This window comes from Melospiza melodia, chromosome 1, assembly GCF_035770615.1.
Source record: "Melospiza melodia melodia isolate bMelMel2 chromosome 1, bMelMel2.pri, whole genome shotgun sequence".
Classification (NCBI taxonomy): domain Eukaryota; kingdom Metazoa; phylum Chordata; class Aves; order Passeriformes; family Passerellidae; genus Melospiza; species Melospiza melodia.
Genome location: NC_086194.1, coordinates 153,582,943 through 153,609,588, shown reverse-complemented (window position 1 = coordinate 153,609,588; position 26,646 = coordinate 153,582,943). Strand labels below are relative to the sequence as shown.

At 39.9% G+C, this 26,646-nt stretch overlaps 1 protein-coding gene across 3 annotated transcripts in view; it reads right to left on the bottom strand.

The window, feature by feature from the left end:
* RUNX1T1 (RUNX1 partner transcriptional co-repressor 1) overlaps positions 1–3,490 on the bottom strand; it is a 115,298-nt gene extending 111,808 nt beyond the window's left edge. For 2 of the 3 annotated variants that reach the window (XM_063172613.1, XM_063172621.1), the window contains exon 1: positions 3,024–3,490. Coding sequence is in view for 1 of the 3 variants with exons in the window: in XM_063172621.1 (XP_063028691.1) it covers positions 3,024–3,051 (28 nt within the window). In the remaining 2 variants the exon portion in view is untranslated. Of the gene's footprint in view, positions 1–1,379; positions 1,502–3,023 lie in introns of those variants that run through there. The other variant, XM_063172637.1, reaches the window with a different exon arrangement.
* Between the last annotated feature and the right edge of the window lie 23,156 nt (positions 3,491–26,646).

The following is a 26,646-nucleotide window of genomic DNA, read 5'->3' as shown; positions in this document are numbered from 1 at the left end:
GGTCAAAAATGGTAGAAGGCAGTGTTTTACTTAAAAAGATTTTGGAAACTATTTAAAAGCTCAAAGCCTTTGAAGAAAAACAACTTGTGCAGCAGTTGCCAGGAAGCAGTGACCTAACACTGCTGTCTGCATTCCATTACAAACAGAATGGTTCTTGTCTCCCTGCAGCATGCTCATGGCTCAAGAACCCAGCCGCTCACCCTTCTGCAAGCACAGGACAGAAAGAAGTCCTGCTATCATCTCTTGTACCCCTCGCCTGGCTCCAGCTTGCCAGAGGCATGAATGGATTCAAGACTCTGTTGGATTTTTGGTGGAGTTTGGTGTTTTCTTGCACTGATACACGATTGAGCTTCTCATGACAGCAAAGGAAAATGACTCATTAATTGAAAATAGTAGCAATTTTACTGGAGGTTCAGGTATGGTGAAACTGACCTTAAGAATGTTATCAATTATCAAACATAGTTATTGTAAGTTCCTAATTGAAAACCTTTACAGCAAATCTGCAGTGAATCTCACACCTAACAAAGCCTTTGCCAACTTCATATTTTCACAGACTGTACAGTTATGAATGAGCCATACTCATGTCTTTTCCTATTATCTTCCTATTGAAGAGGGGCCACAGAAACACCTAGTGCTAAAACCAGAATGCATAAACAAGATGGAGTAACTTTTTTACCATTCAGCCGAGCTGAAGGAAATTCCCTGATCATATTGAATTTCCTAAGGAAATCAGCCCAGAATAAACTGAATGAGGTTTTCAGACTTCCCATGGAAAGGTCAAGCATCAGCTTTAACAACCATTAGAAACCAGTTTCAATCCTCTCTGCTATCCAGATTCACTAAGCCGTTAACAGAAAAGCTGAACAGAAAACCTGGACAATAGAATTCAGCTCTAAAAACATCTTTCACATCTTTCCTGAAACTGCAGTTAACAAAGTTGCGTATTTAAACTTTCTATTGCATCTGTCAGGATGCAGAAACTGAGACGGAAATGTAAGGCTTCAAGGGTGTAGTTAAATAAATTATACTCACCCTTAGCCCTAACATATTGTGTTTACAAATACAATAATTATGTTCCTAGTTACATGTCAATGGAAGATATTTTCTAAGTCCTTCAAAAAGCATGCAAGCATTACTGTAAGTAGGAAATAAGTCAAAACAGATTAGTAGAGCAAAAATGGGGAGGGGAAAAAAATCCTGCTTTGGTCAGCAACTCGGACCACCATCAGGGGATAAATCAATTTGCAGCAGCTGTGGACAGCCATTTAAGTCTGGGGCCTGAACAGATTAATTAGGAGAAGCGATGTTAAAAGTTAAAGGGGTCAGCGTTACATTAAGCACAGGAGTACTTGCTGGAGCAAACGCTTGGCTGTACATACCAAGACTCACAAGACATTCTTCTAGTTAGCCAGGGCTACGCCAGTAGCCAAGCGTTTGGCACTTGCTGCTTTCCCAGAGACAGCGGGCAGCTCCTGCGGGCTGATTTAAGAGGCACGTACCCGTTCTTGCCCAGCCCTTGCCGCGCCGTGCCGTGCCCTCACCGCGCTCAGCATTGCCCGCACAGGCGGGCGCGCAGCCGTGCACAGCGCACCTTGGGGCCGCCCTGGCAAGCGAAGGCAGGCGCTTCCCGCCCGCCTGCGATTGCCAGTGGAAAACTTGGGCAGCTCTTTCGGTCAGGCTTGCTGCCGCGGACTCAGCAGATCGCAGCCCGCTCCCGAGCTGTCTGCGGGGCGGGAGCTGCCGGCTCCCGGGCGTCACGGCCGGGCGGCTGCGAGAGACGGATCCTGTCCGTGCCGTGATTTAGGGCACGGCAGAGGCAGGAGGGGGTGGCGGGCAGAGCCTGCTATGGATCGGAAGATGGAGGGCTGCTTCCCCAAAGAAACCCGAGCGGCTCCGAGGCATCTGTTCCCAGAGCGGCGATGCCGGAGAGCCCCGGCTGCGGTCGGGCAGGGCGGTCCCGCCGCGCCCGGCTCCGGCTGCAACCTGGGGGGCAGGAGGGGGAGGCCGCTTCGACTCCCCGTACCCTTCTTCAAACTTATCAGTGAACTGAAGGAAGCAACATTTTAGCTCCTGGTTGGAGCAAGAAAGATTTAAGAGCTGCGTCCGATTAGTTACTTTCGGTTTCTCTCTAATATCTAAGGGAGCAGAGTACAAGAACGACAGCTAGTTCGCTATAAATTAACTCTGAAACGGAGTCACGAGTGATCCTGCTAGGGTGGCAAAATCCTTCCCTGCACTGAACCAAATTTCTCAACTTTGGCACTAACAAAAGGACTCGAACTCCGCAGAAGTCAAAGGCTTGTCTAAATGGCCCGGAATATGTTTTTCATCCTTCCAATCTCCCTTATCAATGGTCTGTTGCAAATGTATGGAATCGATCCCTTCAGCACAGCCAGAGGAGATGACACAGTTACATTGTATGGCAGTTTTGGAAATGCAATCCCTAACGTTATCCTGTCGTTTTAGGGAACAAGCTATTTGCATGGCCTCAGTACAGCTGAAGGAGACGTGCACCGCCTAAAATATTTCTTTCAGAATAGTCCGAAAAGATGTTCTCAGTGCTGCACAAATCTATGATTGCAGTGAAACAACAAGCGAAACAAAACAATCCCTTCAGAAATATTACAGCTACTCCAACTCGCATTGGCCAGCACTAGAGCCTGGAGAGAGAGGAGGCAGGAAAGAAAAAGGCATGTCCTAAATGCAGACAGAAATCTGACGCTTTGTTATAATATATGCCAGGGAGGGTTATTTTCTGCCGAAACTGGGTTATTTGGTTTCTGACCTTTTGAGCAGTATCCGGGGTGCTAGTTTGTAAGCCGGGGACAGAGCGTGTAAGGCTGCATGCAGCGCTAACCTGGCCCGGGCACAGCAGCAGCCGCGGTCCGCCTGGGTTAGTTACAGCCACGGGAGCCCCTCAGAGCCCGGGGAGCCCTGCGGGAGAGGAGAACGGGAAAGAAAAGGGGCTCGGGCTCCCCCCGCCCCGGCGCGCCCTGCCCAGCCCTGCCCGCGCCCGTACTCACACTGCAGAGGACCGGAGATGCCCACCATTCGCCACGGGCTGCGAGCTGCAAATAAAAGTTCCCGTCCTGCTCGGGGGAGAGACGGCAGCCCAGGCTGCTGGAGGGGCGAGGGGGTGGGAAAGGGGAGAGCAGCGCCGCGCGGCTTCCCTTCCCAGTCCAGATGATCCACGTCCACAAAAGTCAAAACGAGCTGAGGAGAAACTCCAGCTGCTCTTCCCCCCCCACCACCACCCTCTCTCGCTCTTTTTTTTTTTAAAGGAGGATCAGCTCGAGAGAGACTACTGGTTCCACGGGAAAGGACAAGAACCAAAAATAAAGCAAAGTCTCCAAGTCGAGATAGTTAATGCCCAGGTCCTTCTCCTTGCTGCTGCCGCCGCCGCCGCCGCCTCAGACAAACGTGATGTGGAGCGCAGGGAGCGGCCGCTGTCAGTGGCGGGGTCTCTGCCTGTCCCCGAGCAGCCGACGCATAGCTGAGCCCGCGGCGAGCCCGAGCCGAGCCGAGCCGAGCCGGGGTGCGGTGCGGTGCCGAGCGGTGCCGAGCCGAGCCGAGCCCGCCCGAGGCTGCGCCGCCGCTCCGCTGCGCCCGGCTCCGCTAGCAGGCAGGCAGCATACTGCCGGCAGCCGGGCCGGCCCCGCTACCCAGGTGCAGGGGGGGAGGGCTTAAAGCAGTGGGAGGTGATAGAGGTAGGAGACATCTGTGTCGTGAAGAGGTTAGTGGGGGTCAAGTATATGTTAACAATAGGCGAGCGTGGTCCCTCTCGGGCAGCCTGCCTGCTCTTTCTTTCTTTCGCTCGCTTTTACTGGGTGGACATCTAACTTGCTCCCTAATGATGCCTCCCCGGCTTTAAGAGTCCAGACTGCCCTGCAGTAACCCAAGACAAACACTTTCTCTAGCCATCTGGAGAGCTCCTGGCTGCTCTGCCTGTGTCTCATCACTGTGTGAAGAGACAGCAGTGCTAGAAATCAAGCCACTCTCAGATCTACTCTCTAATCCCCTTCTGTTAGCTGATTTCCAGTCAGACTGTTTGCTTTTGCATTAGATAATAGCCTTAGAGAAAACAATTATCATTTTCTTTTTCCCTTTGTTTTTTCCTCTTTCTAAAGTACAGTATCAAGGAAGGCCTCCCTCTCTTATTTTAAAAGAAATTTATATTCTTTCATGGCTTGAAGAACCCAGATGCAATTTCACACTTTCCTGGAAGGGGATTCTGGATTCTTCTGAAAGCAGCGACATGATCACAACTGCAGTGAAAATTAATTACTATCATCTACAATTAATAGAAGCATGCCACCGTTTGACTTCGTGTTTCATTACATAATCATTTCGGTAGGCATCCATACATTTTCCGATTCATCAGTTATTCCCTTCTACGTGTTGCAGAGAATATTATTGTCAGTCACGCAATCTACAGCAAACTGGTATCTCTGCTATCATGTTGTCACTATATAAAGAAGGCGTCTCCACAAAAAAAAAAAAAAAAAAAGAAAAAAGAAAAAAACTTACATTTGCTTCAGAGTAAAAAAATGCATGTTTTTTTTCAGATTACAGATAATGGATTGGAACTGTCAGAAATGCTGGAACATTTAGCTTCATTTTTTCCAATGTCAGATGTTAAGTAAAAGAGTGAGCATGGAATAGAACTTCTAATCAAGCTGCCTTCTTTATTCCTGTACATACACGTACACACTCGCACGCACACACACGTACACTATAGGCCTGATCTTGCAAATTTACAAATACTTAATTTTAAACACATAAATAGACCTATTGAATGCAAAGTAGCATTCTGTGTGTTTATTATAAAGGCATACACATTTCCAAAAGGAGAGAAGAAGCATTTTTATGTATATTTAGCTGCATATTTATAACAGTATTGCCTCTCTTGCTGGCTTTGAAATTTTGGTTGATTTTGAAAATATGTTTTAAATGTATTTTATTATCTGGACAAAGGTACCTTTTCTGCAAACATTTCAAGATATAGAGCTTTAATGAACAGGTCAGTATCTTTTAATGCATGGTCAAATTTACATTGGAATAAATTCAGCTTTACAGATCATAAATCAGGACGTGTTTTGGTCTACTGTGATTTCAATTTACAAAGATGGTGAGCAGCCACAAGTCTGGCATTGATTTCTAATTTAAAAACTATCTGTTTTACAGAGGTCTATTTCAAAGCCAAAATTATGGGAGAACCTTTTTTAAAGTACCTTCAGATATTTAAAAATAATCTAAAGATAGCAAATTTTACAAGCCTTCTTTTGTCTTCAGCAGATTAGAAACTTCAGTTTGAAAATCTTTGTGGCATGATACTTTCATTCCAATTGTTCTATGTGTAAGGTAAAAAAAAGAGGTTTGCCAGTGGTCTCAGATCATGTTTTGATGAAGTGTCACAGACTGAACACTGACTCCTAATTCTCAGTTTACAGCTTTAAAAAAAAACCCTACAATTCTTCCTCTTTAGTGTGTACATTCACTCCTGAAGATCAATCAACTTTCTAGGCATTACTGTTCAAATTAGTGGACAAGCATCAGCTTAGATTTGGAAAGTCTGGAAAATCTAGTCTGAACTGTTAGCAATTTAATATCCATGAAGTTTATAGACTTCTGTGGTCTCATTTCCTAATGAGAAAAATACAGAAATCACCTATTAAACTCCCAGCCCTAGCTCATCTTATATGACATTTCCCACTGTTCCCAGTAAGGACAAAACCTTCTCAGATAATGGAGTGTAGTCGAGAGCGTTAAATGCCAACTACTTTATGGTGACTATATTTTTCTTAGACATGCTGGGAGAATTGACATGATTTCTAAATAACAAAAGACTGTAACCATTGAATCTTATCATTATATTGCAAAGCTGATGATTGAAGCCTGGCTTATTGCAAACTTCTCTTATCCACACCTTTTTCTTTTCTCTATTTATTTCCCAGAGAAAGTAGACATGGGTTTTGTGTGAAAAAGGAAAAATAAACACGTTTTTCAGAAGATGAATTCATGTTTCAGGAAGGAAAAAAAAATGCAGCCTCACAGTAGACCTCACAAAAACTTGGTAACTTTACACCCTGCAGATTTTTTCTGCAGACTGTAGATGCCATGTCTGATTTGACATATGAAGGATTTACACTGTGTATCACTGTGTGACATTGTGTGAGAGAAAGGCTGGTTAAAGTATAGTTGCACATGGAAGTCAGAAATATCCTGCTAGGCTGTCCAAATCTGACTATATTTTGATTGTACAGAGACCGATCAAATGTTCAGAGCTGAAACATGGCTCAGTCTTTACTGTGAATAATTATACTATGGGCAGTCATCTGCACTGAAATTCTTGGAAGAGAACTTAAATATCAACTCACCTCATTGCTGTTTAAAAATAGAGACAAGTATGTCCCTCTTAATTGTCACTGCCTTGCAGCTCAGAGTGTTACATATTGTCACATGTTCCCATCCAGAGCTCATGCTCCTCAAACACTTTCCCAGTCAAACTGCAGACTTTAGGTCCATCCTTTGTTTGTTCAGGGATGTTTCTCTATAAACGTGTCTTCCACTTCCAAAAAGCTTGCTTTTACAATCCATGAAGTGCACAAGGATCTCACTGTTTGCTTCTGCTGAAGCTGGATTAGGCCTTGGCATCCGGATCAGGGCTGTAGGTAGCTACCACAGCATTCACTGGAGAAGCTCTCATTTGGATGGAGTGATGCAGTAAATATTCATGTAAAACTAAACAGTCAGATAGAATGCTAAGCTGGATCATTGACAGCTTTAACTCACAAACCTTTGCCTTAACCATATCTTTCCAATTTTCCCTCTAATTTGCAAGTATATTTTACATATTTGCGTGGGCTACACTTCATTTTCCCCTCGGTCTGTTTGCACACATTTTGTAGGTTGTGCACTGCAGAGGATTGCAGCGGGACGGAGTCTGCTGCAGGATTACACCAATGGTGCGTATACTTTCTTCAGAAAATAATTTTCAGTTTATTTGGGAGTGCAGGCTAAATCCTGCTTTGACCCCTGCAGAGAAAAGGAGCAAAGACATAAAGAAGTGCTGTGTTGCAGAAATGCTGCCCCCTCTCCCGGGCTTGGCAAGGGCTGGGACAGGTGAGCCACAAGTTGCTGGGTGCGCTTTGCAGCTCCACGTGTGTGGAAAACGCACTCCAGGACTAGCACTTGATAACGTGAGCAGAAAATATGCATGAGCAGGATAGATCCCCACCCTTTAGTATGCAAAGCATGTCCACTAGGTGATGTACATGCTGCAAGAGCTGACATATTACCTGCCTTTCTTTCTGTGCACACTATTGTTTACCCTTTGGTAGCGAGGAAAATGTATTAAGTTCTTTCCAAATTAAAAAAAAAAAAAAAAAAAAAGACAGGCCATCTGCTTTCAGGAGGTTATAAACTCCATTGATATACATTTTGACATCTTTTCCTTTTCTAATGGGATAGATTTTAGCTCTGTTTCATGTATATTTATTCAGGATATTCCTTAATTAAATTGTATCCTAAGGATACTTTTGGGGTTCTTGTTTGCCTTTTGGCATCGTCAGGAGTCCTAAAACTGCTTTAATTTTGCAGCATTCTGAAGCACTTTGCTGAAGAATATATGCACAGTGACAGAAAAAGGGGAGCTGGGTTATTTTGGAAAGATCACATAAACAAAAATAATATATTGGCAGTCATTTGTGGGAATGCCAGCTTTGTCACTCATTTTCAGTGAAATATGGCTTCCTATTAAAACCCAGATCTTTTCAAGAAAAAAATTCTGCTGGTTAAATAAAGCACACCAAGCAAAAAGAGAGAAAAAATTATTTGAAAAGTTTCTGTTTTGCAGAAGCAAACAGCTTATCTTGTCTGAATCCATTGTCTCTCCTTTGGTTATGCAAATAAATAGGTATTGAATATTCATCAAATTAATATTTAAATGTATTTTAAAATATAAAATATTTATCTTTAGTGCTGAAATATTTTTGTCTGTGCTGAAACCGAGAGAATAGATAGTGCTGAAATAATACAGACTTAGTATTTCTTCTATAACAAACACTAAAACACCAAAATGGAAATAACAAATTTGTTTTTCATCAAAGTCGAAGTGCAGGAAACATTTTGCTGTTGGGGTTCCTGGAAGCAAAAAGTGCTGTATTAACTGCCACGCAGCACACACACACACACTTGCACACGGGATCCCTCGCCTAACAGGGGAAACCGTTGCCCTAACACACACACATACAGTTCCTTAACTTCCCACCTGCCGGGCAGCCACCTGCAATAAACAAGAGTGATCTAATATCAGACAGTAATAAAATCAGCAGCCATGAAGCTGTTTACCTAAACACCACTAGAAGTCCCTGGAAAGTTGAGCTGCTGGCTGAGGGACCCTTTCCTCCAAGGTGGAGAGGAGACCTCGTTTAGGACAACCTCTGAAGGCCAGCACGATCCCTTTTTAAATATACCTACTGTTTAACTAGAGACAGCGACCATCTGTAATGTACATAATGGTGCACAGCTACTATGAGGTAATGGATCCAAGTGCATGATCTGTTCCAGGTTTCCTTTTGTGTATACATAGTCCCTCAGTGCTCCATCTCCTAAACAGTACAGTGACATTTTGTATATGGAAGGCTAACAACATAACTCTCTTATCTTTTTCACTGACATGTTGACAGTACATTATTCCACTTACATACATACTTAAATTGGGAATAAAACTTCATTTCCCTGCCAGCTGTAACTAACCAAAATACCAATTGTGCTCCTGTATTGAAAATCTGTCTCGTTCAGATTTCATAAAGAGAGGTGAAGTCCTCTCTTGGTATATCAGATCTCCATGTCTCCAGCAGTAAATAAAAACAAACTGGTCTAAGCTGGGAACTCTATTAATATCATGACCTCAATATGATGTAACTGAAACCGCATTTTCCACATCCCCCTAACCACTGTTTATATTTGCATCAAACTAAGTTAAACAAAGGTAGGATTTAAAACTACTGTCTTGAAAAAAGAAAGTAAAATTCTCCTCTTGAAGATGACTTTTATTGTAGTGATTGCTTTAAAATCCATGTGTCTCCATAACCTGAGATAGTCCTCACAGAAGTCCAGAAATACTCTATAAGCCACCTAGATATGTTGGTATTCTAGTTCCCTTTATATTGTATTTTGTCTGAACTCATATGTTTTAACTGTTCACATGTGAATCAAAAGCTTGCTCAAAAATAGTTCTTCCATGGCTGTGTTAGAATTCACAAGACAACAATTAAAAAATCAAGTACTAGGGAGGTTGTAGTTCACCACTTAAGCTGAAAAATACATCTGAACATAAAGTAGATATCTTATTTTTAAAAGAAAGCCTAACAATCAAGTACCATAGTGAACGAAGATGGCATTTCAATGTTTCAAACTGCTGTGAAAAAAATCTCAGCTAGATAATTGAGTCTGATATTACTGCATTTGTTGGACTCTATTTAAAGCCTGGTTTATTTTTAGAAAGAAACTGACGAAATCTGGTTGTCTCAGGAATTGTTATTTGCAGATCAATAGCAACTTAAAATGTCTCATATGCACATCATTACAGGGAAGATGCTTTGATACATCAGTCACTTATTATTTCTCCTTTCAGACAAACTGGAAAAGTAGAAGTAATGAAAAAATTATGTCTTACAGAAGAGAGAAGTATTTTTTCTGGTTTCACTGACAAAAGCCTTCTTTTTGAAAACTTTTAAAGATGCAAGTCAAGAGGACATAGGAAGTAAATAAACCATAACACAGAAATATCCAGAAAGAACAAAGCACAGTATGAGTCACGCTATTTATAGAAAAAAGAGGAAATAAACATAACACTTTTAACACTACACAGTGCAATGTGCAAAATTACATTTTAAAGGGAAAGTAGCAATGAGAATGTCTAAGAAAATCCACAACTTGTATAGTTAAAGAGCTAAATTCAGCCAGCTTAAGTTGAATTCTGGTGTATGCTCCATCAGTTTGCTGGAACTTTTCTTGAAATTAGGTGCTGCTGCATGTGTCAAAACCTCATGTGACATGCCATAATAATTTATGACCCGTCTGCAGAAACAACCTGATTCTGTCTCACTGAAATAACTGACACGTTTGGCCACTGATTTCTTAGGAAAGGAGCTGAACTAGAACACTCACAAACCTTATTACTAAAAATGCTGTTCTTTTCAAGTAATGGGTTTTTTTAGCTCATTTTTTTTCTTACATATTTACTTTCCTTTTAACCATGGGCAAAAAAATAAAAATTAGTGTATTGTATTTGATAGTTGTGTCCTATATAACAGAAACCAGGTAAGTCAAATTTAGAAGGCATCTTGAAAATTTTCAAAACTAGAAACTGTCTGCAATACATAAACATTTTTAAATATTGAAAGGAGTATTTTCCCTGGTTTGACTTGTGTTTTTTTCTCTGCCAGCAGTGACACAGGTTATAAACTGTGTCTCTAAATCATCCAAGAAACCCAAGAAACTGTGACTTCAGAGCTGCCTTCACCACCTACAAGATGTGGTGCTGAAAAAGGTCCAGCTTACAGCAGCCCCAGCCACTTTCCAAGCATCTGGACAAAAAATAAGCCTTTTGAGAAGTGTCATGTCAGAAATAAGCATTTCTGATTAAATATCTTCATTTCTGATATCACTGTGGTGTCTGTGAGTTTGGGGAATGGTTTGGCTCACTGTGAGAAGGTGAATAAGTATTTCCTTCATCTCACAGTGAGTAATTATTCAAACTTTACTTAATAAAAGCCAATTTCTCTTTGTAACATTTTTTGCCAGGAAGCTTTCTAGTTTTGTTTGTTTCTCTTCTCATGTAGTTTTGAGGAAGCAGTGTACATCTCCCCAAGCCCCTCCTTTACTTTCTCAATCCATAAACAATCTTCTAGTGAAGTTTGCTACATGACAGCAAATTGCAGTTCCTGATGAATTGTAGGCTTCAGTGATTTCAACATGAAGCCAGTTTCTTTCTTTCCTATGACTTCTCTGAAATTGATTCCTTCAGATTTCCCGTTTCAAAGCTAGAGATTTCTGTTTATTCAATTTAGCATTCTTCAACAAAATTATTTCCTTAGTGGTATGACTGTCTCTTGATCAGGATTTCAGGGGTCAGTAACAGACAGTGAAAAAAACAGGAAGTCTAAAATACTTGCCCATTCAGATATATCAGAACAAGGTTTCCTAATGAGCTTGCATAAACTTTGGGATTTGTTCCAATCATTAAAGAAGAAATTTTGAGGATTCCTAGAGTTAACATCTGTTCATCTGAAGACCTTTAAGCAGAGCCATATAAAATGGCAGGTTTTCATCAGGTTGGTTGTTGTGTATTGGGGGTTATTCCACATCACAAAAGCTATTGAATTAGGCCTCACAGGCTTTGTATATCTCACAGACTATCTAGCTCACACACATACACACACGCACACACACACACATATATCACACACATATATATACACATGCATATATAAATATATATATATGTGTATGATATATATGATCATATATATGTATATAAACTTTTCAGTGTTTTACTTCTGTGTAGAATGAGTGAGAAGCAGGATAGCCACACATCTTAAAATAAAAAAAACAGAAAGAAAAAAAAAAATGAAAACCCTCAAGCAACCAACCAGACATTTTTCTACTTCAGATACTGCTTTCGCTATTCTTTCCTAAAGTCTTCCTAAATGTTGCATATGAGATTTCTCTGATTTTTTTTTTTCCATAGGTATCATGAAACTTCTGATTTTATCCCCAAGGTTTTGGAACTAGTTACTTAGAACTCTTGTGTCTATATACTGCTCTTCAACTGAGTAAATATCAGGGTCGTTCATGTTTCTTTTGTAATAACTTCACTTCTAAAGGGCAAACAACAATTCTGAGAAAAAAGATACAGGAAACCCAAAGAGTTGTTAATTATGAGCAAGTTGTCTTAGACTTTGTCTGTCTCTGCCTGCTGAAGCCATGGATGGTCACTGATAAATGCCTGAGCTAGCAGGGTTAGATCAGTGAAACCTGTGCAGCAATAGTGCAAAACCCATGTGTGGTTAGTTTCACCCATCTGGTTTCTGCAGTGATGCCAGTGCATCAAAAGGACACCAACTTACACTTTGGCTTTGGTGGCCACTTCTACTGACAAGAGTGATCTCCATAAGATTCCAGATGAGCTCAATGTGAACAGATTTTACAGCAGGGGAATTTGTCTGTATTTCAAATGTGTGAGTGATCTCTACAGTCTAAAGAGCGCCCTAATAATAAAGTGGGAACCACGGAGCTGTCATTAGACATTTTCAAGACCAAGAACATGCTATATCATTCTTTTTGTGCCCATATGGTTGCCCAATATTCTCTCTCTATTGGATTGTGCTTGGTTTTGGCATCTGAAAGCTATCTGGAACAATAAGCTACAGGTTTCCAATCATGTCCATGTAATTGGAGTAGCACCATACCAAGACCATAGCTGCTGGCATCTGCTGAAACAGCTGTAGACTGAGAAATATCATAAAATGCCAGAACTGGGAATGTAGTCAATAGAGCCTTTAAACTCTCAAAAGCACACTCCTGTTCTTTATCCTGTTTATTTTCAGTGTCTGTTCTAAGCCGTTAATAAAAAAGATTGGCCTTTTAAATGAGAGTTTAAGTATGAATTTGCTTCAAATTTTATCATGTTGAAGAACCACATCAGTTCTGATATATTTTTACATGGTGGTATTTCAAATATAGTCTTGATTTTTTTTTCTACCTCCATTTTACTTCATGTCTGTCACATATCCTGACTGCCATAGCCTGAATTTCCTGCTGGTTTAGTCCAGCAGCTTACATGACCTTCACAACTTGTGTTTACTTTAATGTTGCAATGTTTCTCAAGCTCCTGATAACTATTACTATAAATATATACTCCCTTTAGGGCTCATAGGAAGTCTTTTGGAATAATTCTGATATATCTGTGCTGCAAGTCTGATGATCAAAGCTGTGTTTCTGAATTATGTCACTGTTTCAGCACTGTCATGATGAAGTAGACCTTGTCTGAGTTTCTACCTGCATCTTGTAAGATTTTTGGCATACGATTGGTTGTGAATCAGATGTTCCTGCTGACAGGAAAAGAGTAATAAATGACATTTTAGGTCTACTTGTGTGGTATTTTCACCACAATTGATGTCAAAAAAGAAAGAGTTCAGGTTTGAGCTCTAATCTGTAGCTTACCCTAAAACGATTTCTTTTAAAATGTGGAAAATACAACTTTACACAATACTTGGCATGAGAAAAACATACACCACTTCAATTGGGTTAAACAACTTTCTCCTGAATTTGACAAATTTCACCAAAGTGGCATTTTCTCCTCTGTTCACTGTGCAAAACCTCTTTGAAAGATTTACCTATAGTGGCATTATTAGACATCATCATCAGAATAGGATCTTTGCCAGGATAACTGCAGCAGGTGTTGATTCAGTATGTGGTATGTCTCCATCCAACGAGGCTTTTGACCACGACTGTGGGGTTCTTCAGTTTAGCCTTAGATATTTAGACTCATATAGAAAGAAAAATCAAACAAAAAGGCTGAGAGATTATTTCTTTTTCATTGTTCTTAATGCAGACATAAGGAATACTTTCCAGGTTGCTTCCACATTTCTCCTGGGCTAAGCTGTAAATAATTTCAAATTGCTCATATCCCAGACCTGTCTCACCTTTCTGCTGCTTAAAGCCAAAGAGTCCGACTGAAACTCTCAAGACCAGCCTGATCCCTCGTCACCAAAGCAAAGTGGAAACTACAGTCACTGTCCTCGGGGAAGTCAGGGCAAGGAAACCAAAACTGGGCTTGGCTTCTTTATATTTCATCTGCTTAGCTGTCCTCAGTTACTTCATACTGGTGACTGAGTTTTCTAATCCACAGTAAAGACAACTTAAAATAAGAAGGCACCCGAGAGAGAAGGCATCCTTCTGCACATTTGCATGTGAGAGCTGTCATCTTCCTTCATCTGTGTGGATACACTGTCACCTTGGGATCTCTGGTTTGTCTGTGTGCTGGTTCTTCCCATTTCCTCGATGAGGAGTGATCAAGCCTTCCTTCCTTCCTTCCTTCCTTCCTTCCTTCCTTCCTTCCTTCCTTCCTTCCTTCCTTCCTTCCTTCCTTCCTTCCTTCCTTCCTTCCTTCCTTCCTTCCTTCCTTCCTTCCTTCCTTCCTTCCTTCCTTCCTTCCTTCCTTCCTTCCTTCCTTCCTTCCTTCCTTCCTTCCTTCCTTCCTTCCTTCCTTCCTTCCTTCCTTCCTTCCTTCCTTCCTTCCTTCCTTCCTTCCCTCCATCCCTCTCTTTCTCTCACAGATGCTTTCATTTTTCATGTTATTCTTGCTGTGCCACTTATCCTACATTTTTTTAAATTTACCTTGGCTTTTAACTGTAAGATTTCTGTGAGTCGTATTTGTCAGTTCTTTACAATTCTACATATCAGGCACTCTGATTTCTGTGAGTCGTATTTGTCAGTTCTTTACAATTCTACATATCAGGCACTCTCTGATGTGTTCATTCTTGTTGGTATCAAAGCTGCAAGACTCTCTATATTCATTTTGAATCTATTTAAAGACTTAAATCACATCAGAGTGTGCTTATCAGACATGTTAAGGGCAACATCTTAGCATTACCTTCCTTTAAAAAGACAAATGATTTATAAATAATTTCTGCTTGACTTCACATTGGATAAATTGATGTGCTAACATGTACATCACCACTCTTCGTGTTAAAGTGTACTTCATCACTCCTTGCACTAAGTTTTCTGTACTATTAATTTCACACATGCCATTTGATTACATTCATGTCTGTAAATCCAAAGAGCACTGTATTTTGTTAAATAATTAATTTCTGATATGACGTCATAAAACAGCACAGAAAGGAGAGAGTGCCACTCTGTTCCACAGGTGTAACTTCTAGATGCCAGTGGCTATGATGGGAACAAAGTTCAGTGTGCCATGATGGTATTTCTTTAAAAATCTATCATGTGGTTTACATCTCTTCCTATAATCATATTCATACTTCTGGCCTTGTGAATTAGGAAATGAAATTTGCTTCATTGTATTTGCAAGTGCTTCTCCATATTACCAAGCACTTATATTTCCCATGAGAATCAGTGTAACAGAAAATGCAAGATATGGGAAAAGACAAAAAGTATCTCTTGTCAGTCATCAAAATCATAGTTTTATTTTAATCAGAAATATGAAATCAGTTTATTTGCCAACATATTGATTAGAGACTGTACTTGATTCTCAGTGTCAGGGTCATAGCGATTTCAGAACAAACCTATGTGCCAAAAACCTTAATTTCCTATATCAGCCAGGAATTCTCAGGAGTGACCCCACTGCTCTCATAGAAATGTTCTTCCAAAGCACGCTCTGGTGTGAATCCACTCAGAGCAGGTGGGGCTTTTCAGCTCTGCAGTCCACAGTCAGATGGGATGAACCCAGTGCCATTGCTGCCTCTTTGGAGGATCCTGATCCTTGACAGGATTTACACCTTCATAGAGGCTCAAAAAGACCATCATTGCCGCCTTTGCTCTGCCCTGGTGGGACTCTTGGCTTTGTGGGCCCTCACTCCAGAAATTTTATAAGTCCAAAATGGTGCCCTCAGTTCATCCAACAGTAATCATGATTCCCTGCTGAGGGCCAAACTTCAGTCCCCCAGCAAAGCCAACTTGTCATAGCCAGACCTACACCACCCATGGCACTCACCATGCAGCAGCGCCTGCAGTCACACAGAAATAGGATGCTGATAGCAACATAGGATCAGTTGTGCATGTTGAAATATGACCCAATTATTAAAAAAAAAAATATTCATAGAAAGAACAGTAAATGCATGTACAAAATTACAAGGAACAATGTCCACAGTGGGTCTTCTGGTTCTTCCCAGTAGAGGGAGTTGGGAGTTCCCTTCATTTCCCTTCATAGTTTCCTCTACTCGTGTTGTGTAAGTATGGAACTTAAAATGACAACAAGAGAGAAGAAAAGCTCTGTTGCCTCTTTTATTTCTGTACGTATTTACTTCCTACACAGGGTGGGTCATTCTTCCAGACTAACTCAATGTTTTTCTTGGAAAACTGGTTTCACTATTTGGATATCATTATGCAACACCATAGGATGGTTATCTGTAGCAAAAATACCACAAATCATTTCAAAGGTTTCTCACACTATCAAATATACTATTTTTGAGTCGCGTGCTTTTTTCAACCACTCAGCAGAATTGGCAAGAATAATTTCTTTAAAAAGGAATCAAGAATAGATCTGGGTTTATGGCAACTGTAGTCCTTGGTAAGAAAGAAAATGAGGCGAAATTATTCACATGCTTTCAGGTGAGAACGAAGTGTTTATGAAGGCACCATGTCATAAAGTGCATGATCACGGTATTTAACACTACAAATATTTTCTCAGATTCTCTAGTGATTATCATAGTTCTCTGCTCTTACCTAGTGATTTTCACCAGTGTTCTTCATATTAGATAGAAAGATCCAAGTGAGAAAACAGCAGCACAGTGTGAACAAGAGCACAGCACCCAGAAGGTGACTGGCATGGGATCAGCCTCGGAGCAGAGCAGCGCTCTCAGCCCCGGGCAGCATAGCTGGCCTCCACCCCATCCCCACCCAACAAATGCAGTCTAATGATAGCTCCCAAGGAAGCTTCACGGAGGAGGAATCCAGTTCTTCTCTCAGTGACTGAGTTTAACAGTTACAAGCTACCAGCTCTTCTTCCCAATGAAAGAAGATCTCAGCAATGTTGCATACCTTCTGTAACTCCCACGAAATCAAAACCTGCTCTGCACATGTGTGCAAGTTCATCACTGTAAGAAAAGGGCATCAACACAGACCATAAACCCAAAGGGATCACTGGCTGCTAGGTAAAAGCACATTTTCTTTCAGATTGATCCTGTCCTACTGTAAAATTATCAACATTGGGAAACCTCTCCAAACCTCTTCATGAGCTTAGGAACTGCAGCATCACAGAAATTAAAATAGTCTCATGCACCAGGCAGAAATGGTTTCTTTCCAGGGTATTAATCAGTCAGCCTTAAAGAATTTTTAAATGAACCTCTTATTAATTTGGGTTGTGGTAAATTTTAGAGTAATGCTAATTGCTTGATATTAAAAGCCAAGAAAAGTACAGTGGTTCACATTGCTAGGTTTGGGTTTTTTTCCCCCGAGAAAAAATACTATGACATCTTCTACTTTTATCAACTTCCTTTTGAAGTTTTTATTAACCTGGAACACAAAGGTGCATCGTAAAGTGCTCCATAGCTGTTAGTATAAAAGCATGTTGAATGTGGTCTGACACAAATACTGAAGCTTGTTACCATTAGAAGCCCCAGCTCCTTTGGCCCATAAAGGGAAACAGCAATATTCCTTAAAAGGGTGTTATCCCAACCTGTACTAGGCTCCATTATATACATAAAACATGGCAGCACAGACTCCTACTACTTTTTTTATTTTCCCCTTGGTATTTTGTTCTCAGCAGCACTACACAAGCACAGAAGTGTAGTCTGGTCCTGACATGCAAAGTGGTAAGTACCTTTCTACTTTCCCAGATTAGCTTCTCCTGCTACATTTGATGAGATTTGTCTCGGACTACTGATGGCCTGCCCTTAATTTCTCCTGCTTAATGTTTTTTGGCCTGTTAAACAGTTAGTATAGTACAAAGACAAGCACCAAAAAAAGTTTGCCAAACCACATTCCATACAAGTCCTACACGTTGCTCTGGTCAGGGTCTGGCAGGCTCAGAAAACAGGGAGAGCTTAGCAATAAGGGATTTTTTGGCTGCTTCAGCACATGCCTGCTCTGATAGTGGTGTGATAGTGCTTTTCTCTTCTGACATTCTCCAAGCAAGTCCAAGCCAGTCTAACCTTGCCAGTCAGTGCATAACCTGACACCTACTTTTGTGGCACCAAATTTTGTATCACTTTCAATTTGGGTTTCTCTGGCTTTTTCCTCTTGACTGCCACTGGTTTCTTGATAATGCATCTCTTTCCTTGATGTGTTTTCTTCCCTGCAGTTTCATTTCATGGCACTGTTTTGAAACAGATGCTCTGGCTACTTGCACAGTCAGTCCTGCCAGCTTCATGATTCTTCCTTGCTGTTTTTGACTGTAACCCTCAATTTACTAAGGCCTAATTGTAAGAGATAATGGGGAAAAAGACCAAGTAGGCAAAACATAAAATATAATTTAAGACTTTCAAGCTTGCATTTTCTGCAGTATATTTGATTTTTCGGTAATAAGAATTTCTGGTTCCATGCTTTTTATTCTGGATGTAATGAAAACATGTTCTTTATGTATCTTAGTTGAAACAAAATGAGCTCTCTAGTAAGACAGAACCTCTGGGAAGGGAATTGAAAAATAATCTTTTGATCCTCATCTTCCTCTTGCTGAAGTATTTTATTTATTTCAGTAGGATCATCATGTTTGTTTAAAGATACATAAAGTAGTTTTAAAGGTATATAAACCTGTATTCAAAAAAAAAAAAAAAACCAAAACAGCTTACTTGCTTTATGTATAAAATTTATACATAATATTAATATTGCTTCAATGAGGACTCTATAGTTAGGATCTCTGAGCACCCAGATCTTAATGAGGTATCACAGTATGTCGTGAGTATCTAATTTCAGGCTTCTAGTTTTGACATATCAATATCAAATAATATGAATTTTTAATTCACATGAAAATTTTCCATAAATACCACAGAAAAACAAGAAGTTATCTATGGCAATTTAATATTTGAAAGTCCTTGGATTTCAGTATTTGTTACTAAGGTTTATTTATTGTAAGATGCCAGTGCATTTGGATGTGAAATGAGATATGGTATCCTATAAGTGTAGTGGATTAACAAACTTTTAGCAAAAGCTCTCCACTTCATATTTCTCCTTCTGTGATTTCCCTCTGTCTTTTAAGGAGAAGAAATTAGCTCTCTACACAACCTTTCAGCCAGTGACTCCCAGGAAAACAGCATGTTATGCCAGAGAACATCTTTACTCAACAGTTTGCATGGACTATTGGAATTCATGGTCCTTAATGTTAAAAGACTGTTCATTGAGTACAAGACAATTTTTTGGTCATAAGGCCACTCAGTGGTCATAAGGCCATTTCAAATTGAGCCGAAGCATGCTTCTGTCAATTTAATATAGAGAACGTGTACTTAACCTTGATGATTAGACATACCATTACCAAAAGTCACAAATGAAGTGATAAACTACATATTAATTACCCTGGAATTAGCTTTCATGACAATATTTGTGCTAATACAGCAAAGGTGGGAAAACTAGAGGGAGACAGACTTATTTTTTAAGTGGGAATTCCAAAGCTTGAGATAGGAAGAAGGCATGAATTGGTTCTATTGGTATTAAGCTATTGAAGTCCAAGTCAGAATATTGCTGGGAATGTTTGTTAAGACAAAATGGTTGATGTGGTGAAATGAAACCCAAGCACCCAAGTTCACATATTATTCAAAAATTCCTACACAAATACAAATTCTTAAAATTATGCTGTCTGATACGAAAAGTCCTGTGAAATAAGAAAATACATATATATTTGTGAAATATCATTTTTAACCTTCAGTATGTCAAACTCCTGTAGGTTTCATTAAGGTGGGTCCATTTTTCAGCAAGTCTAGAGAGATTTAAGACTGCAAGAGTTTCATGCTATAAGGTTATGTATGTTCTAATAATTCAAGTAAGATGGATAGTTAAGACAGGTTGGATGGTTTTGACCTCAAACTAAAAATGTTGTTCTTCTTTTCACTGAGCTTTGGATTTCATTCACAGCTGAAACTCATGGCAAAACTCCAGGATCCTACTTTGTGTTTTCTTGACCTTGGGCCTGTTGTGTTAATATGTCATGAGACAGAGCAGGTTAACCTCTCAGAGTCTTACATCATTTCACAATGGTAGCCAAATTATGATGAAGAGCATTACCACCCCCCCATCCCAAAGTGAGATTAGAGAAGCCCTTTTTGGTGGCCAATGGAGGACAAAGCTGTATGCATGAGTAACAAATGAAAATTTTACACAAAGTCTTGGTGAATATAACCAATTGCAATGTTTTGCTTAACTTTACTGTAAAACACATATTCCTGTGAGAGGAAAAAAGCTTCTTCGGGGGGCAGACTACGGAATCAGCAGCAGCGCCTGAGCTGACCCCAAACACCATTGCCCTGCATCTCAGATGGATTGGTTGATGGTAGGGCTACAAGCCAGACCGAAAAACTGCAAGTGAGCCTGGACAGTGCTGAATGCTTTACTATGAACAGGTTGGAGTTTGTCACATTTTTCATGCCATTGTGAGTCATTGCAATTTTAAAATGGACTATATTTTACTGTGAAATCTTAAACAATAGAAGATGTAAGGTTCAGTTATGTGCTCTCAGATTTGAGTTGTAAATGGCCTTTTATAACCACAGAAACTATTTTGATAGAGTCTGTAAAACGTACATACAATATGAAATATGAAGAGAGGAAAACATAATGCCACAAAACTGTAGTCTGCACTCCTCCTGAAATTTCAGCTTTTCACAGAACACCCACCATCAAACATCTAAAGATTTCTTTGGAGTCTCACAAAGGGTTAAGGCAGCTTGTTTGGCATTAGATATTTGTATAATGAGCTTTTACTGAAGTAATTAAAATTTGTTTATAATTAATACAGATGAATTGGTTTCTGCACAATAATAGTTAGGAGATTAACAAAGGCCACATTTTGGCAACAGGACTACATTCTTTTCCAAGTGCTGTGGGACTTTATCCAATGAATGTCTGTCCAATCCGGCTGATTCTTCAGAGATGCCATATGGCACTGCTATGCATTACAATTTTTTTTCTAAAAGGCAGCCATATGACATAACTGATCTTCAAAACGTTGTCAGAAGGCATTACCTAGGTAGGCTGCGAGCTGCTTTCCAAAAACTTAGCAAGCACAGGGGCTATTAATTATGAGCAAAAGAAATGTGCACACACACGCTGGAAAGTTGGCATCCTTTCCTCTCTAGTCACAGCTGAGCATCTCTTAAACTGCTCAAGCTAAGAAAGTGAAGATGGATTTATCTTTTTTTAACTTTGCACATCTTCTTCTAAAATTTTAATGCAGCAATTTCACAATCAACTTATCTCAGAAGTGTCAGCACATCTGACCCTCAATGCCCATGAACATCTTCTTTTACCGGCAGCATGTGTTCTTATACTAACTCCACTGCTTTCACTAGCACATTTTCTTAGATCAAAAAATTGTTGCCTTTCCACACCCTCTCAAATCAAGATGATACACACTGTCCTTGAAGTCAGTCATATGATATAGATATAGATATTGATATAGATAGATGTAGATTCTGTTACTTGTTACATCATTTGCCTTTCTGGAAAAGGGACTAAAGGCTCCCATGTCTTTCATAGTGTTGTATGGATGACACCTAAAGACTTTGATTTTGGTCCTTCTTGCAACATGTGAACTGCAGTATCACCCTGGGTTGTTCATGTTCTTTTCTATTCTCTTTATTATCCCACTAGACATAGCCATGCTCATTCTCCTCTGCAAAAGCTCTCAAGCACTTCAGCTCACACTGCTCACTCTCCTAAAACCTACCCTGTGGACCTTTGTGTTGATTCTCCAGTCAGAAAATTTCTACAAACCTGGGAACATACTATAGGTTGGTCTCCAGTGTGACCCTATTGTGACACCTCTTCTTGTCTGCTTTCCTATGTAGACAAGATTTTTGCCCAAAAAGGGAATAAATGTTCATGTAATTAATTAGGAGATGGAATTGCATCTAGGCATCTCTTATCCATGTGTGCAGTCCCCCTCTTCTAGTCATTAAGACATTTGGTCATGACTGCAGTTCAATTTTCTGTGTGATTTTCTGATATTGCTTAAATATGTAGAATGTTACAATGAACTATTCTGGTAGTAGTACACACACACCGCGTTGCCATTGTCTGCCCTGCCATATGACAGCTGCTTAGCGTGGAGATACTTTACTGGATATACTCTGAATTCCAATTATAGATCCTGTATACTTGAAATCAAATTAAATTATTGTTGTTTTTCTCTCATACTTTCATTCCCTTCAAGTATTGTGTAGCCATGTAGACTAGTATGCTATTCTTCTGGTGATTAGCAGAAAGAGACTTCTGCAAGGATATCAAAAAGTTATAAAAGGCATTGCAGAGGTCAGTCTTGAAACTGGAGGCTAATGTCAAAAATCACACACAGAAATTGTTTTGAGGTGGCTTATACTTGCAGATCAGTCCGTGGCAGAGGGTTGATGTGGCTGGCGTTGTACATCTGGTGACAGAAGTATTGAGTGCTGAAGTGTTCTTTTCTAACAGGTTCTTGGAGCAGGGAATGTCTCACATGGAAACTATTCACAGTGCTACAGATATCTGGGAACTTGATATTTCTCGTGGCTCAGTATGTAGGGGAGGAGTTCAATGCAGGTGGAACAGTTTGTGACACTGGTGTAAAGGATTCAGCAAGACAATGCTGAACTGAAAGACAGGAAACCACACAGAAGGCTTTGAATAACATTTTGTTATTTGGTTTCCTAAAATGTTCAGTGACAATTCATGAGTTATCTATGCCTTTTGCTCTTCTTCTATTTTGCTCTTCACACCACATTTGTGAATTCATAAATGGAAAGAATTCCTTCTTTGCAGTGTTTAAAAGCCAGGATAATGATTTCTTTGAGAGACCAACCATATTGATAGGAACTGCTCTAAAGTTCATCACATTTAATTTACTGGGTATTTTCTGCACTAAGAAATGAAAACTTTCTTCCCCTGGCCCATATTTGTATTGCTCTTCATTCAACTTTTGTGGAGGATATGTTTTCCTTAGAGATGATTTTCCTGGTCACCTCAATGGGACACCAAACCCCTGAAATATCTGTAAAATAATGTAGCATAGCGGACTGGCAGATGAAGACTGACTTTTAACCTGAATTTGCTAGTCTGAAAGAAGATGCCTGCTCAAGTCAGTTTCCACTTAGAAACATGGAGTAAGGCATTTTCCAGCCTTCAGGTTGGAAGCCAGTGAAATCAATGACCACTGTGTGTTTTAATGTTTTCCTCATAATTGCAGTACATTAAAATAATGTGCAATTGTTATAATCCATGCACTTATTAATGCTGCTTCTGTGAGTTTTAGTGTGATATAACCTGTGTGTGCATTCAAAGAGTGTATGTTTGGATGTTATTTCCATGCTTTCTGACATCCAGGAAAGCTGTGTGTTTAAAGGAAGGGTTTGTGGAAATCAGAGCAGAGTAGGTGGGCATTTCTACTGATCAATGAATATTCAATAAATAATGAGTGCACACATAATTCAGGAAGTTCTGAAGTATCAGAAAGTGTTTTTCTGAAAAACAGAAGTGTTCAAGTTAAGAACATGCCTACATTCTCTGCACTGTGGCTGCAGGTAAAATGGTGTATGATTTGCCAGCATGAGAATATAGGAGATTTTGCTACACCCAGAATTTTCTTTCTTGTTTTCCAACCCAGCCTCCTCACAACGAGATTTCTTTAGAGGTGATACAGCAAATTGTGTTTTAAAGAATGCATATGCTTCACAGAAAAAAGCCTGGAGGGGACATGCAGATGAGAGGAGAGCCAGAGATGAGAGAGCCAACAGCTGCCAGGTTCTCCACACTCCGTGGTCAGCCAGGCCAGCCACTCTGCCTGGGAGAACAGACTGCTTTGCTGTGTTGTCTTGTTTGCTCCTTGTTCTGCTTGATGTGTTTTTCTGAATCAGGTTACATCTTGACTTTTAAAAAGGGAGTTGTTATAACACAAAAAAATATTGACTGTAACAGCTGTTTCACAAGTGTTAAAAGTTTACCATGAAAGCATGAATTAAGGCAGATTTATGAATATGTTATTTTTAGCATTTCTTTGAGATAGAAACATATTTAGAATATGTGCAGCAAAACCCCTTATGTAAAGTAGTTATTTGACATATAGAAGACACACTCTCCAAAGTTTAAGAACTTGTTATTTTTTAATACAAAAAGCGAATAGAATACATTATGAACTAATGTCAAACTATACCCTTGAGCTGAAGAGATGCTGATTCATAGAAATTCTAAATATGTCTTGAACTGATAAACTTTCCATTTATTTATACAATTGAAAGATATTTAAAACAACCAAGCCAAATAATTTTTAACTTCAATTTTTTTTTTTCCTGGTGCCAGGTTTCATCTTGGAGGGAACTTTTCTAGCTGATTTAAAACACCATAAAAGAGGATTTATAGTGGAAATCTCTACCCTTGCTGTAACAGCATTAGCAGGTACCAGCCTCTAACAAAAGTCTATACTCTGCCCTGATGTACTGAAAGTGATGTGAATAGAATGACATTATTTGAAGTGAGAGGAAATGAAATTCAATTCATCCACCTTAATAGAATAGTCTTATATTTAAGAGATAATGTCAGCAGAATAGAACATTGTCACAGGAAAATTAACTGCTGCTGCTACATGAACACCAGGGCAAAGCTAGGTACCTAAAATAAATATGGGGCTAAGCTGATGGTTACTTTTGAAACAGGAAATCCTGATCCTGTGACAATGTTCTGCTACACAGACGTCTTGTTTATCCTGAAGGGTGGCAGAACCACAGGATCAGGGATGTTTCTTTGGGGAAAATCTTGCAAGATTTCCCTCCCCCCCTCCCATTCCAGTTTTTTGCTCTCTCTCCACTCCTTTCTTGGCAGTCAGTTGGTGATCAGTGCATTGATCTGTGTTAAAAAGTGCCTCCATCCTAAATATGGGGTGTTTTAAGAGAAATAATTTCCTGTTGCAAATTTCTAGGTCTGCCTTCTTCCCAAAATACTGTCTTAGCCCAACAGCCACTGTGGGAGGGGGAAATGGGTCTAGCAGGGACACAAAAGCTTCCAGCCACTAGCACTGCCTCCAAAGCCAGCGTGATGAAGTGACAGCCCCACTGACAGATGCAGACAGCATCGCCCCACCTGGCAGTGTCTGTTGTGGCAATGATGCTTTCTTCAGTTGCTGACCTCTTGTTTCTGTTTGCACACATGAGCACTCAGAAAGGCAGTGCTGGAAGAGGTCCAAGGAGTGTTCCCTCAGCTCCTCTTCATATGAGAACCAAGCACTGAAGCCAGGTGCAAAACTTTTCACCAGGTGTTGAACTCTGTCTTGGGACATTTAATCGTAGCCTGAACAGCACTGGGATTTGGAGGCATATAAGCAATGTCAGTGTGATTTTAAATCTTCCACTGGTTGCCACTGTGCTGTCCCTGAGGAGGACGGAGAGAGATGCTGTGGGCACTGATGGGGAAGGGGCAGAGGTTTCCCATTCCTGCCCTCCTGGACCTGTCCTGCTCCTCACAAGAGTGTTTTAAGCTTTGTGGATACTGGCCAAAGAGGAGAGAAAAGCCTTTTTTACCTTGGTACTTCATCTGTTTAATATACTATGTATAAGTAAGTCGTCAAGTTGTTTCAAGCAGTATTCTCTCATTATTCAAACCCGTTTTGCACTACATTCATCAACATGGGTCTGAATCTTTCCCAGTGCACAGAATGGTGAAAATTCCCCTGAAATACACAACTCTCAGCATGTGTAGGATGGCAAAATTCAGCTGATGATGATTAACCTGAATGAAGACAGTTTTTTATTATAGATCCCATTTATTTTAAGGCCAGAAAATACCATAATGATAATCTAATCTAGTTTCTTGCATTACACACATCCCAGAACTTCACTAAATAATTGCTGCATATACAGTTCAGTAACTTGTAGTTGAGCCAACTCTATCATTTCTCTTAAGACATCCAGACCAGGTTCCATGTGATGAAGACTTGCCACATACTTGAGCAATTTCTGCCAATATTCAATTAAATTCAAGAAATATTGAACTCAAGCAAAGTGATAATTTCTGACATGATATCTAGGAATTCTGATTGTTACCTTCAGCATTATGGACTCTGACAAAAATTACTTCTGTCTGTAATGAAACAAAGTTTGAATACAAATGACTGATACTTAGAGAAACCTTTATTAACTTATTATTAGCCACAGTTATTGAATATAAAATACTTTAATATCCATGTTTCCTCTGCCATGTTGCTAACAATTTTTTTTTTAATTTGTGAGCAAAGAGCTTTACATCTTGATAAGTACAGCAGTTTACAAACATTGCAAATATCTGTTATTGTTTTATTTTCCCTGGCTGCTAGCACTGGTTTCAAATACTCCCTGATTCAGATAGGATATATTGTGAGGGACAGTAATGGAGGCATCACATTAATCAGCAAGTTAAAAGCAAACAAGTGAACATGGCCTTGCATACAATTTATGTCCAAATTGTAGAATTCCAGGTCACAGAAGGAATGTGAAAACATCACATTCATCCATGTCTGATGCATTAAAATTATTCATAAAGTATTTAATTAAAAGTACTATACCTGCATTTCAAAATGCCCTGAGATACAGACATTTGGATGCCAGGAACATAACCTAAGAAGATATCACTGCACTTGCCATGGGGTTTTTTTCACTTCTTCAAGCAACCGCTGGTGCTTAGCTTACTCTCAGGAGCTGACTGGGTAAGTGCAGAAATGAAAGATGTTTTGTTCTGAACTGATAAAGCAAT